The sequence below is a fragment of the Echinops telfairi genome, unplaced genomic scaffold (genome assembly GCF_000313985.2).
Source record: "Echinops telfairi isolate 266 unplaced genomic scaffold, ASM31398v2 ScPeMD7_9;HRSCAF=40, whole genome shotgun sequence".
NCBI lineage: Eukaryota > Metazoa > Chordata > Mammalia > Afrosoricida > Tenrecidae > Echinops > Echinops telfairi.
In genome coordinates this window covers 66,799,412-66,813,860 of record NW_022103906.1, presented here as the reverse complement: position 1 = coordinate 66,813,860, position 14,449 = coordinate 66,799,412, and the positions used below count along the sequence as shown (strand labels likewise).

At 42.0% G+C, this 14,449-nt stretch overlaps 1 protein-coding gene across 1 annotated transcript in view; it reads right to left on the bottom strand.

The window, feature by feature from the left end:
• The window catches only part of VEGFC (vascular endothelial growth factor C), a gene marked incomplete at its 5' end in the record, with an annotated part of 108,763 nt that extends 94,326 nt beyond the window's left edge, over nt 1–14,437 (bottom strand). Inside the window, one exon of the mRNA XM_004696130.2 lies at nt 14,336–14,437. Coding sequence (XP_004696187.1) covers nt 14,336–14,437 — 102 coding nt within the window. The remainder of the gene's footprint in view (nt 1–14,335) is intronic.
• Nucleotides 14,438–14,449: the final 12 nt, after the last annotated feature.

Below are 14,449 nucleotides of genomic sequence, written 5' to 3'. Positions count from 1 at the left end.
GTGTGTGTGTGTGTGTGTGTGTGTGTGTGTGTGTGTGTGTGTGTGGTGTCCACGTAGTTGGGATTGGGGGCCAGCCCCGCAGGCCTCTCTATTGGTTCCCTGCTTCAGGCCTGAACGTTACATTCACTTCTTGGTGCATTGGGCTGAAGTCTGGTCCCTTTCTCACTCTTCTGTGGAAATATAAACAATGCCCTCCCCTGGATGGGTTAGTGCCCTGTCCCCCTGCTATCCCTGTCTCTCTCTGTTTTGTTTTGTTTTCTTTTCCCTCTCCTTTTTTTAGTTGGCTGCCATATGTATCCATAGGTTGGGTTTGGCCCCTACCATAGTACCTGGACCCCACCGTAGGAATGTATGTATATTGTACGTTTTCCCTATACCCCTTTTGCATTTTTTTAAGCTTACCTCAGTAGACTCATGTTGTACTTGTCCTTTTGTGCTTGGCTTACTTCGCTTAGCAGAATTTCCTCCAGTTCATCCCATGCAACAATGTGCTTCATGCGTTCATCACTGTTTTTTAGGGATGCATGGTATTCCGTTGTATGTATGTGCCATAGTTTTTTAATCCATTCATCCGTTGATGGAATTTTGGGATTTTCCAACTCCTTGCGATTGTGGACTGTGCTGCGATGAACATTGAAGCACAGAAATCTGGCTATGGTTAGTTTCTTGTCTCTTCTGGGTATATGCCCAGTAGGTGGATAGCTGGGTTGTATGGTAGCTCAATTTCCATCTGTTTTAGATATTGAGAAATCAATTTCCATAATGGCTAAACATACCTACTGGTCCACCAGCAGTGGATGAGAGTTCCTATCTCTCCACATCCCCTCCAACACTTGTTACCATCTGATTTTTTAAAATTGCGCTATCTTTGTTAGGTGATATCTCATAGTTGTTTTAATTTGCATTGTTCTTATGGTTAATGATCTGGAACATTTTCTCATATGTATATTGGCCATTTGGATTTCTGCCCTTGTGAAACTTCTCTTCAGGTCCTTTGCCCACCTTCTCACTGAGCAATGGTTTTGTTCTTATTGTAAGTTATCAGAGTATTAAACATTTTAGTAATAAGGTCTTTGTCTTATATGTCATTGCTAAAGATGTTTTCCCAGACGGTGGGGTCTCTTGGTGAATTATTTCGATGTACTCAGGTGTTTTATCTTCAGTATACCCCACTTGTCAATTTGGGCCTCCTCTGTGTTTGTCTCCTTCCCTATTTCCAATAGCCTATTTATTCCCTGAGCCAGAGGGAATGTCTCAGGTTTGTCACAATTCCCTCATTGATGGCCCTAATAGTTTGGGGTTTTACCTCAACGTCTGTGATCCACCTTGAGTTTATTCTTGAGCATGGAGTGAGGTAAGGGTCTTGCTTCATTTTTCTGCATATAAATATCCATTTTTTCCAGCACCCTTGTTGAAGAAGGCATCTGCTTTCCATTTGATATTTTTTGGGCCCTTATTGAAGATCAGTTGTCTGTATGCTGATGATTTTATTTCTGGATTTTCAGTTCTTTTCCATTGGTCTGAGTACCTATCTTTATACCAATACCACACTGTTTTGACCACTGTGGCTGTATAATAGGTGCTAAAGTCGGGTAAAGCAAGCCCTCCAACTTTTTCCTTCTTCTTGAGGAGTTATCTGCTAATTCTGGGCTTCTTCCCTCTCCATATGAAATTGAAAATCAGTTTTTCCAATTCTTTGAAGAAAGATGATGGTATTTGTATCTGTATTGCATTGAACTTATATAGTGCCTTGGGCAGAATTGACATCTTTATTACATTGAGTCTTCCGATCCATGAGTGTGGGATATCTTTCCAGTTGTTGAGGTCAGTCTTCGTTTCTTGTAATAGTGTTCTTTAGTTTTTCACATACAAATCTTTTGTTTTTGGGTCAGGTGCAGGATAATTAACCAACTGTCGTGGGAAATAACTGATAGCTTCAGACTCCCTACTCAGCCCACAGATTCTCCCAACTCACTGATCTGCAAGGAGCTCCCAGTGAGAGCTGCCCACCTGGTCACCATCTTGTCTGATACTCACCAGGGCTCATTTTTCAAGCATGACACTCAACAATATTCTGTTGTGATTCACAATATGTCCATTGGTTCATTTTCAAAAGTACATCATGAAATATTCCTGGTTTTTCATAGTTTGTTAGCTTTGCTGAAACTTGTCCACTATGAGTGACCCTGCTGACATTTTAAATACCCCTGGCACAGCTTCCAACATCTTAACAACATGCAATATACCTCAGTATAGCAGACTGACTGAATAGTAGCTTAGTTCACTACTAACTGTTTAAACTTATTTGATAGCATTTAGGATTAGTTCATAAACTGATATGCCACAATTCACAAAAGTATTAAATGATATAGCCAGCACATGAATCCAAACAGTCATATTTCAGAGTCTGTATGTTATTAAAACATAACAGAAGGACAGTGAATCTTGGGCACTACAATAGAAAGTGCCTAAGTCCTGCAGTCCAAGACAGGGATAGCTTAGGTTCTGGGCTTCACCACAAACTTTTGCACATGGCATTACTACATGAATAGTGAGGGCAAATAGTAATATGAGGACCAAGGTTTAAGGAAAAAAATAAATTACAATATAGGATAATAAAAACATAACAGTAAAAATTGCAGATGGAATATCTCTATTCCAACCCAACATATTAACCTACTGCCCCTGTAGTCAATTAAGGAGATTATAAAAACTGAAGTAGAGAAGTTTTTAAAATGCTAATCATTTGCACAAAGCTGGACATCTGTATATGTTCTCTTTCAATATACTTCTTTTTAAGATCTTTTGAGTTTGAGGCATATTTTCCATCATTTTTTTCATTTTCATAATACCAATAAAAACAAGTATTTATTCTGTTTATTTGATAACTCACCTTTTCCCCTTTCGAATATCACTGCCAATAAGATTACTTCTAAGCAGATTATTTTTACAAGAGGAAGGATAATTACTAGGATACTTTATGGTTATCTGTTTTTTTTTAATATCCAGCAATCTCCAAATAAGTGTATATACCATGGGTAGCCCAATCTCCTGCACAACTGGTAGTTTTGGCTTTTTAAAATGTTCTTTTTCAATCAAGTGTCTGAAAACATTTAGCCAGGCAAGAAGGAATCCCTAAGTATGGTAGACAGTTTAAAGAACCATTAAAATGTGAGTGTGTTTGTATATCTAAGAATGACCACTATTTACAGTGCTTGCTCTGTTTGGGCTATAAACCCTATCAACAAAGATGTCTGTTATTAATATATTTTATAAATATATCCAGATAACTCAATGAGGATGCTTACAACAAGCCAAAAGTCATCATTCTTATCATCATCATAAATTTGAGAGCATATAGAGGAATTCAAATACCATATATGGGTGACCAATGAGTTGAAAAGCAGATACTGCCACATTAAGAAATTCTACAGTAGCAAACGGAGTCCTGGTGGTGTAGTGGTTAGGTGTTGGGCTGATATCTGCAAGGACATCAGTTCAAAACCATTAGCTGCTCCTCAGGAGGAAGATGGAGCGATTTCTATTCCTGTAAAGAGTCACAACCTCAGAAACAGAGGCAGCTCTGCCCTGTCCTATAGGGTTTTTATGAGTTGCCGTTGTCTCGATAGCAATGAATACAGTAACAAGCAGCTTCTAGAGCGAGTTTTCACCAGCTACTAGTGCACTTCTTCAGACATTGCTGCCACATTGAACCCTCTGCCAAAGAGTCAATTCTAACTCATGGTGACCCTGTGTGGTATGGAACAGAACTCTGCTTCATCAGTTTTCTCTGCTGCATTCTTTATGTAATTTTTAATAAATTATTTTATTGGTCACTCTTACAGCTATTATAACAATCCATACATCAATTGTATCAAGCACATTTGTACATATGTTGCCATCATTTCCAAAACATTTTCTTTCTATTGTGCCCTTGGTATCCGTTCCTTTTTCTCCTCTTCCCTCCCCAACTCTCCCACCTTTGTGAACCCTTGACAACTTATAAATTATTTTTATTTTCAAATTTTACACCATTCACTCTCTCCCTTCATCCACATTTTTTTGTTCCCCTGGTGGGGGTGGAGGGGTGGGCTTGTACATCGATCACTATAATCGGTTCCCCCTTGCTCCCTCTTGTTTCCCCCACCTACCCTCAAGGCATTGCTACTCCCATTCCTGTTCCTGAGGGGTATATCTATCCTAGATTCTATGTGTCAAGAGCTCTTATCTGTACCAGTGTATGTGGTCTGGTCAAGCCAGATTGGTAAGACAGAATTGGGGTCGTGATAGTGGGGGTAGGGAGGAAGCATTAAAGACCTAGAGACATGTTGTGTGTTTTTTCTCTGCTATATTCTTTTTTTTTAATCATTTATTGGGGCTCATACAACTCTTATCACAATCCACACATACATCAATTGTGTAAAGCACACTAATACATTCATTGCCCTCATCATTCTCAAAACACTTACTTTCAGCTCCTCATTTTTCTTTTTTCCCCCCACCTCTCTTCCTACTCCCCCCTTCCTATGAACCCTTGATAATTTATAAATTATTTTATCATATCTTACACTGCCTGATGTCTCCCTTTACCCATTTTTCTGTTGTCTATCCCCTAGGGAGGAGCTTATATGTCGATCCTTGTAATCAGTTCCCCCTTTCTACCCCCCTTCCCTCCTCCCTCCCAGTATCACCACTCTCACCACTGGTCCTGAGGGGTTCATCTATCCTGGATTCCCTGTGTTTCCAGTCCCTATCTGCACTGCTGTGCATACTTTACAAACTAGAGGAAAGTTGTGAGTTTCATCAATGCTACACTGCACCCTGAGTGACTCATCTCCCTACTACCCCTCTGCAAGGGATGTCCAGTTGTCTACAGATGGGCATTGGGTCCCCAGGGGTGCCACGTCCTGGCCCCAAAGTCCATCATTGATACTCCCTTGGGACCTCCTTGCCCTGCTTCCCCCGCCACTCTATTGCACACCCCCAGTGTTTTGTCTCAGTGTGGTGGGGTCAGCTCGGTCACACATCCAACACTGTGTCTCCAGTGCTGTCCCGTGTAAGGCTATGGGTCAGTGCAGGATGTCTGTGCCATATTCTTTACAGACACAGTTCACCAATACTTTCTTCCATGGAGCCAAGATGAGTTCTAATTGCCAGCTTTAGGTTATCAACAAATGGATAGCAGCTTCTTCAGAGACCTTATTTAGCATATTATTTTGTAAATTCTGTTGCTTCCAATCAATTTAGACTTACATCCTACTCTTTGGTTTCTTATGCCATCTACAAGGATATTCTTGGCGGTTTTCCATAAAACTCTCTATTCTTCAGCCAGATGAGTCTTCTCCCAGGTCTTCAAACACCACTGACAATCACCACCCCCTTTCCTTGTTTTCATCTTTCTCTATCAGAACTCTTCTTCGTCCCAGGCTCTATAACCAGAGTCACTTGTCTTGTACAGCTTATCCCTCTCCACATCCCCACCCCCCACTTCTCCCTTGACTCATCATGCAATTCCCAAAGAGCTACTTAATAAGCCATGAAACTTTCAAAATCCCTTAGACTGCCCTGATTCACAGTCTTCCTCATTGGCATTCTTGATGAGTAAATTTCTTGTTTCTCACAAACATTTATATACTACTTGATAGCAATTACTCAGCCAACATCTTTGAGAGCCTGTTTGGAGGTTCTAGTAGGGGGACCACAGATACTCATATACCTTTGACTGGAGGACGGTCCTCCGAGCCGGGACAGCTGTCCTCTTCAACCAGGGCTCACACATGGAGTGGTGAGGGAGGAAGGCGACACCCACCTCGTCAGCCAGATCAGATGAATCAGTCCGGGTGTGACAGGGTCCACAGCCAGATCTCCCTCACAACCGCTCAGCCTCAGTGTATTGCAATTTCTAGCTTGGAACAGAAACTGCCTCAAAAGGTCACAAGCCACTGCTGTTGAATCAATATCGGCTTATAGGAATCGTTAAAGGACAGAGTAGAACTGTATCCGATGGTTTCTGAGGCTTTTTAATCTTTATGGAAGCAGACTGCCACATCTCTCTCCAGGAGTCAAAAAACTGTGCCACCAGCACTCCTTCAAAAGGCCATAGCTGGAATTTATCCAATGTCCCCTCCACTGTTCATTTAAATAAGAATTTGAATTTAAAAGTCCATAAGCTGATATTAATGGACAACGTGGAGTTAAGGTTGTCCTCATGATACCCACTCATGTTCCTCAATAACCTATCACCATCCATACCAGGTAGTCACTGAGGCATAGGATCATCAAAGAATATCCATTGAAAGCAACTTTATAATCCCTTACCCTAAACAGCTGAAACTACATGAGTGTCAGCACTCAACAATGTTCAGAACACACACACACCATGGCCAGAGTCAATTCCAACTCACAGTGACCCTACAGAGCAGAGTAGAACTGGCCCCTGTGGGCTTCTGAAACTCTAACCCTTGATGGGATTAGAAGGCCTAGACTTTCTCTCTCAAAGAGGCTCATGGTTTCAAACTGCTGATTTTGGGACTAGCAGCCCAATGCATAAGTAAAACACCACCAAGCTTTGTCTCAGAAAACACATATGCCTTATAATAGTCAATGCCCCCAGCAAGATCTATATCAACATTGCCTGAACAAACACAATTTCTTCAGTGAAATATAAACACATTCACCCTAAGAAGAAAAAGAAATGACTATCTGTGTTAGAGGCGAGTTGTGCTCCACAGGTTTCCAATGGCTGATGCTGAGTTTTCTTCCCAGCTGGGGGTGGTGGTTAAGAGTTGGCCTGCCACAGGTGGTAGTTCAAAACCACCAGTTGCTTCTCCTTAGAAAGAAGGGCTTTCTACTCCCATAAACAGTTACAGTCTCAGACTCTCAAAGGGACAGTGTGAGCCTGCCCTCCAGGCTCACTCACTAGGTGTTGGCAAGGACTCAATGGGAGTGAGTATTTTTGTAATGCTGATTTTTCAGCTGTAGATATGCAGGCCTTTCTTCTTGGAGAGTACTTACAAAGCACCTACGGGTGGCCTTGAACTGTACACAGTTTATTCAGTTAGCAGCCCAGAGCTGGGTGTGTTAAGCTGTCACACCACTCAAGATAAAATAAATAGTATAAACAGCCATATAACAATTCAGATTGGGCGGGGGGGATGAACTTTTGGATAGAAGGCCACCAAAGGATAAGGGATCCTTTTTACATTTAAAATCACTAACTATGGAGAGGACTGAACTCACCAACAGTTGACAAAGGCAGAGCAGTATGGGAAGCAAGCGTGCTCCTATCACATTAGCTCCTGGTGCACAAAACATGCAGGGAGAGTGTATTAGTCTGGGTACTTTGGAGAAACAAATCCACAGCGACTCATGTATAAGAGAGTTTTATGTAAAGAAAATGTGCATCACAAAAACATCCCAACCCAATGCTGCCCAAGCCCACAAGTCCAACATTAACCCATTAACCCAACACCAGTCCACAAAGTCCTCCACCTCACAAAACAGAGGCAATGATGCCGACTGCAGGAGGAAAGCTGAGTCAGTGAACGAACAAGCATCTCAGCACTAGCAGGGGTCTCCACACGGCTGCTCCAGCATCCAGGGCTGCATCGGGATAGGTCCATGTAGCTTCTCCTTGGGGATGTCTTGTAGGAAGTCAGTCTTGCAAGCTGAAGCAGGGAACTGCTAAGGCAGCTGCACCCGGTGCAACCATCACAAAACAAGAGACCCGAGAACTAGAAAGGCGAGGCTCACCACCCATTTATCCCTCCGCCTTTCAATTAGCCCCACATGTGATTATCAGCCAGGCTGGCACAATTAACTAACTCAGAGAGCTAGGAAGCACCTCTAAAGATTGGACTTGCAATGATGACACAGAGGCCAGACCTCTCTTTGTGGAGTCCCAGAACTGGAAGATCAAATACAAATCTCCCAAATCTAGCCAGATGTAGAAAACCAGAGAATTGAGACCATTACACCATCTGGGAAGAAAATTTGGCATTAGTCATTTTAAGACTGACCAGTTTTAAAGATTTACTACTGATATCAGTAACTAGCTACCAAGCACTTTGGGTGTCTCATGAACAAACGGTTACTCATCAAACATTCAGAGTTTTGGAGAAAGAAGATTTAAAAAAAAAAGAATGAAAGAAAAAAGCAGAAACCCAAATGAAAGATAAATTCAGCTCTTTATGGCCACAGTCGTACATCTCTGCCTCTACTCAACGTGTGTAGAAATCACTTATATGAGGTGTCAAAATATTTAGTCATACATTTCCAGGATAATTCTCAATGTAACCACAGGAGACTTACAATTAAAGACTCAGGTATCAGGGAAATAGGAAAAATTACAGCACTCCCGGCCTCCTCTGAAAGGAACTCTTACAGAGCCAAACGCTGAACCTCTAGTGTAAACTGATGTGGGCTGAGATGAAGAGAATTCAAAGGTTTCCACTTCCACAAACATTTTACATTACCCTGAGACTGAACTTCCTGTGTAAAAACTGAGGTGGTTTGCAGCCAAGAAGTGTGGGCATCTGACATACAGCAAGGTGACATCAGGACTGCAGTAAAGGGGAGCACAGAGGAGGTACCACTGAAATCACTAAGTACTACAATCATGCTTACTGCCTGTTTTACCTGAACACAATTTACTCTTTCATTTTTAATGTAGACAAAAGGATATAGATATATACTTTCAGTTTTCACTACGGGTGAAAAAACACTTATGAAAAGTCCATGTATTTTAAGTATACTACACGATTTATATCCTCGTGAACCCAAGCAATCACCTCTTTTCAGTGATATTATAAATTTCTCAAACCAACTTTATATAGCTTGTTTTTCAAAAGTTGTTTCAAGTCTGGTAAAAAAAAAAAAAGAAGAAGAAGCTTAAGTGATTTATAGAAGGCCTTCATCATCCATTATCCAGCCCTGAAAACCAATTTATTTTCTAAAATGCTCTCATCCTAAAAAGTAGGACCAACATTTTCTTATTATTAAAATACTGACCCCAAGGTTAATGCCTTCTGCCCCCCTTTGCACTAATCTGAGACCAGATCTATAATTTCTTCCTCTGAAAAGCTCTCTTCTGTACCTGTTGGCAAAATTACTGCCATAACTTCCCAAGAAAACTATTATTTTTACCTCTTAATTATTTCCCACCTATCAAATCCTTTTGACTTCTAATCAAGGTCACAGATATTTTCAATAGTCTTCCCTAACTCCATTCCCTAAGTCATTCAGTTGTTCAGAAATCATGAACTTTCTGTGATCCTTGTGATGTATTAGTCTGGGTACTTTAGAGAAACAAATTCACAGCAACTAATGTATAAGAGAGAGTTTTATGTAAAGATTAAGTGTGCATCAAGAAAACATCCCAACCCAGTGCTACCCACGCCCACAAGTCCAATAGTCACCCATTAACCCATATGTCCAACACTATTCCACAAAGTCCTCCTCCATCTCACAAAGCAGACGCAATGATGCCGGCTGCTGAAGGAAAGCCAAGTCAGTGAACTTGTAAGCATCTCAGCGCTGGTAGGGGTCTCCACATGGGTGTTCCAGCACCCAGGGCTGCATCAGGGTAGGTCCATGTGGCTTCTCCTTGGGGATGTCTTGTAGGAAGTCAGCCTTGTTAGCTGAAGCAGGGAACTGCTAAAGCAGCTGCACCCTGGTGCGACCATCACAAAGCAAGAGACCGGAGAAATCCAAAGGCGAGCCTCACCACCCATTTATCCCTGTCTTTCAATTAATCTCACATGTGATCATCGGCCAGGGTGCCACAATAAACTAACTCACTCAGTTGGCATGAAGATGAAACTCCTTAAACTGGCTCAGGCCCCTTATCAGGTCAAAACATCCTCAAATGCGCTGTCATCAAGTAGATTCTGACTCATAGCGCCATCCTGCAGGTTAAGTGGAACTGCCCCTGTGGATATCTAACACTGTATCTCTTCGGGGGACTAGAAAGACGCATCTTTCTCCAATAGAGCGCTGGTAGTTTCGAACTGCTGACTTTGCAGTTACCGGTTGAACACAGAACCTACTACCCCACTGTGGCTTCCTATGCCATGCAGCCACAACTATTAACTTAAACTTATCCTAAAACCTAATCTTCACTGTTAGCGCCAAACATCTCTACGTATGACCTTCTCACACAACCAACACATGAAATGAATTCCTGCCTTCACACAAATCAGCCGGAAATTCACTCCAAAGCAACTCGGCCACACTGCTGATTCTGTCCTTTTCCGAAGCGCAGACAGCAGTTTGGTACTACTTCTTTGACAACAGGCAATTGATATCTGGCAGTGTCATTAGGTTTTGTTTTCCCCAGCAAGTTGTTATCTCCTTGAAGAGAGGAAAAATAGCTCTCAAGATGTTCCATGCCTATAAAAGAATGTCTTAAAAATTCAACAATTATATAATGAAGGCTACAACAAAATAGATGGAATTAGTCACTGCTAAACACAATGCATCAGTGAATGTGAAAATTTAACTGCACATGAGAATGACCTAGGATGCTACTTAAAAAAGCATAGATTTAGGCCCAATGTAGCGATTTGGTTGATCTTGGGTGAAAACAAACGAGCAAGCAAATAATTAAAGACCTGAAGGGAATTCTGATGCCTTTAGCATATAGGGCTAATTATGAACAACAGTGCCTTTGATTAAATTACAAAAGTAAATAAAGATAATACAAGTCTGAAAAAAGTGTGTGAAATTGAACACAATGCAGAAAGAACATCTGGCGTATTATAAACAAGTTACCATTATTAGCATGTTGTTTGTGACAGTCACAATCAAGCTAACAATTTCACCATATTAATCAAAGTTGCTTTTTCATTAAAACAGTTAATATTGGTACTCAGTGAATATTATTAATTTGTATTTAAACTATAAATGTAAGGATAGTTACTTAAAACAGAAAGTAAGAAAAATCACATTAATTTATCCCATACTGTTTTACAGTATTTTGATTATTTGGTGGCAAAGTGGTTGAGCACTAATCTGTTATCCAAAAGCGTGGCCCAGGAACACACCAGTCATTTCATTGGAGAAAGACGGTAGCCGTTTGCTTCGGTAAACTGCTTTGTGAGACCTACTCTACCCTATTGGGGTCACTGAGTGGAGATTGACTTATTAACAGCAATAGGGTCTATTCTAGGTTGTTCACTTCACTGAAACCAGATTACATTTTTAAAGCTTTTATTTTGTTGAGTTCTGCCTGTCACAAAGAGGAGCCCTGGTGGTGTCTTGGGTTATGCGTTGGACTGGTCACTGAAAGGTGAGCAGGTCAAAATCACCAGTGCTCCATCACCAGGCTTTCTACTCCGGTAAAGAGGCAATCCTGGAAACCTACAGGGGCCCGTCAACGCTGTCCTAGGGTCACAATGAGTCGCAATCAGCTTCATGGCAGTGAGTTTGGCTTTCGATAACTTTGGCAAAGGCATTTGCAAACTAAAACTTGCCCTCCTTCAATTTGTTAATCACAAAATAATTAAGTATCTAGGTATTTATACTTCCAGCTCCATCCAATTAATGGAGTAACAATTTCCACAACTTTACTTTCTAATGAACTGTGTTTCCTCCCTCTAATAAACCAACTTTTGTCTCTTCTAAAATCTCCAATTGGAGTGAATACGTCCTAATTTCAAACTGGCATAGATTGAAGTTAGTAGTTTCTTTGCCTATATTTGGCACTTTTGTGTAATTAGTTTGATGGTAATTTTAAACATTTCCTTTTTTCTATTATGTCCAATTTAGTTAAATTACATAATAGAGTAAAAGAAGTTTTGCTTGCCTTACTTTGGGGTTGGAGTTAAGGACTGGATGGCTAGCCTTAGTTATACCCTGTGAACTGTTTTATTTACAAAGTATTTTTAAATAGTTAATAAATATACACCAAAATTTTATTTTGGGGAGATTTTGTCTATTTAGCAATTTCTAATTACCTTTTGAAATTTCATATTGGGATACTGTATATGTAAGCTCACAGACAATGAACATTTTCCTTCCCTGTTCCTGTCTGCTGACATCTAGATGAGGTACTGGGGCAGGCCACTAGGGAGCGGCATGGAGTCTGTAGGCCTTGGGCAGCTTCACGGAAGGCACTAGCTTCCTCAGGGCTGTATTTACCCACAGGAACAGCCAAAATGCACCGTGGGATCTTGTGGGATCTGAGACTTAAAATGTTGATGCATATAGTGGAAAAAAACTCTTATCACATCTCATATTCACCTTACAGAATCTAAAAGATAGATGAAAAGCAGCATTTGCAAGGAAAATTGCCTCAGGACTATAATAGCAATGGAAAACCAGGATTACATGGCCAAGGAAGATCATTTTGAAAATTAAAAATAAATTAACTTTACCCCTCCAAACCCACAAGTACACGTAACACAACATGTTGGATTACCCAACAAGCAAAGTAAGCACAAACTTACTAGTTTTTACTTACTAGTTCATGGTGAACAATTTCACATTTTTGGACCATATCGAAGATTCTGTTTCTAGGTATGGCTGGCATCTGCCTTTCCCAAACTAACATCTTCCTACAGAATCAAAATCTCTTTTCAAATGTATAATTTCTGACAAAAAACAGAATACCCAGTAAGCAAGATAAGCCCAGGCTTAGTTATGCTTACTTGCTCATTTGTAATGAACAAGTTTCACATGTTTTATACCATGGCCTGTGGTACATAAGCACAAGTAAGCCCATCCTTACCTTGCTGATTGGTAATCCACCCCTGATATAGGCCCATGGACATATGCAAGAATGCATGCATCTAAGTACACACATATACACACACTCATTCCAGTCTGACAGCAGAGAGCGGCTCTCCCGGCTTATCACGTAACACTTCCTACTTCCCATTTTCTTACTGTAAATTAATGTTAAGTTGTCATAAGCAGTAGTGATCCACTGCCTTATTAAGTCATACTTTTAATAACTGGAATTTATAGCAACAGAAAGTGGAGAGATACGGCAAGATTCAAGACACTCAAGTTATAGGAAGTGTCCGTAGGTCCCAGGGTACATTTTTGAAGTATTTAAGGAGGGAACAACATTCCCATCACTACAATTATAGCAATGTAAGGACATGTATTGAAAACTATTTTCCATCCACATAATCGTACGCGCTCTGCAGGTCACTATCATTTTTTACTCAAGTTGTTCCTTCCCTGACAGCCTCCCCGCAATCACAAATGCCACTCTTTTAAAATGTTCTTCCAAAACATAAATACAAAAGCCATTTGTCAGATTTTTTAAAATGGTCTTCTCGCCCTTAAAGTGCATTTCAACTTAAACGTGTACAGGTAGTTTAGTTTCTAAGCTACCCTGGAATATGTTCATCATGCTGGTCAACTAGCAGTTGACAGAAAAACACCCCTGGCGCTTCTCCACTTGCCAGCAGTGGACATAAACCATGCAGTCGACTTCCAGCCAGGGGTGCTGCAAGGGTAGGGACAGGGATCGTCAGGAAAATGTTATGTGGAATACAGAACTTCCTCAGGAGTTCAGGAACTCCATCTCTCATGGGTATGCCTCCTGTGACCGTTAGCTCTTTTAGGAGAACAAGGGAGCGTTATCCTAAGTATGATAACTCTCTTTGGGAAGCCAGAATGCCCCATCTTTTAAAATAAAGATTTAAACACGCCTTATGGAAAAACAAAATAAAGCAAGAAACACAATTGTCAGTATGTTACGAGCAGACTTCACAAACTCAGAGTGCATGAGGCTGACAGTAGTCTTGCCCTCGTGACGATCTAAGCGACAATTGTCTCCTGTTACATCATAGGAGTCTGGCCACCTTCTCCAAGTACATTTCAAGTTGCAAGCCCTCACGCTGGGTTCGAACCAAAGCCTTTCTTTCACACGGTCTCTGCACTCGCGCAAGGTCTGCATGCTCCGCATGGAAGGAACAAACCCTCCAGAAAATAAACCGCGGTGGACCAGCCATCCCGGAGCCCCTTGCATCCCACGAGCCTGCCAGGGAAAGAGGTCCCGCCGCGGGGACTCGCGCCGCCCAGCCCGAGGCTTGAGACCCCTGCACGCAACCCCCAGGGGACACACCTCGGAAAGACACCACCTTTCTTACCACGCAGCCCCACGGGACCCTTCCCTCGTGTCACTCGCTTGTCCCTGCTCCCTTAGGGACAACTTTGTCATAAGATCGGGTCGGTTTGAAGCCCCGGAGGAGGAGGGCGAGAACTTTTCAGCGGAGCCCAGCAAGTCCACTGTGAGGCCACCGTAGACCCGGATGGCGTCCTACCCACCGGGGGGCAGGTTCCCGGGCCCAGGACCCCACGCCCGCCCCGGCCCGGGACCTACCTTGGCGTCGCCGGCGTCGGGCTCCTGGTCCGCCGAGCCCAGCTGGGGCTCCGAGGCGCGCCGACCCGGGAGCAGCGCGGCGGCGAGCAGGGAACACGCCAGAGAGAAGCAGCC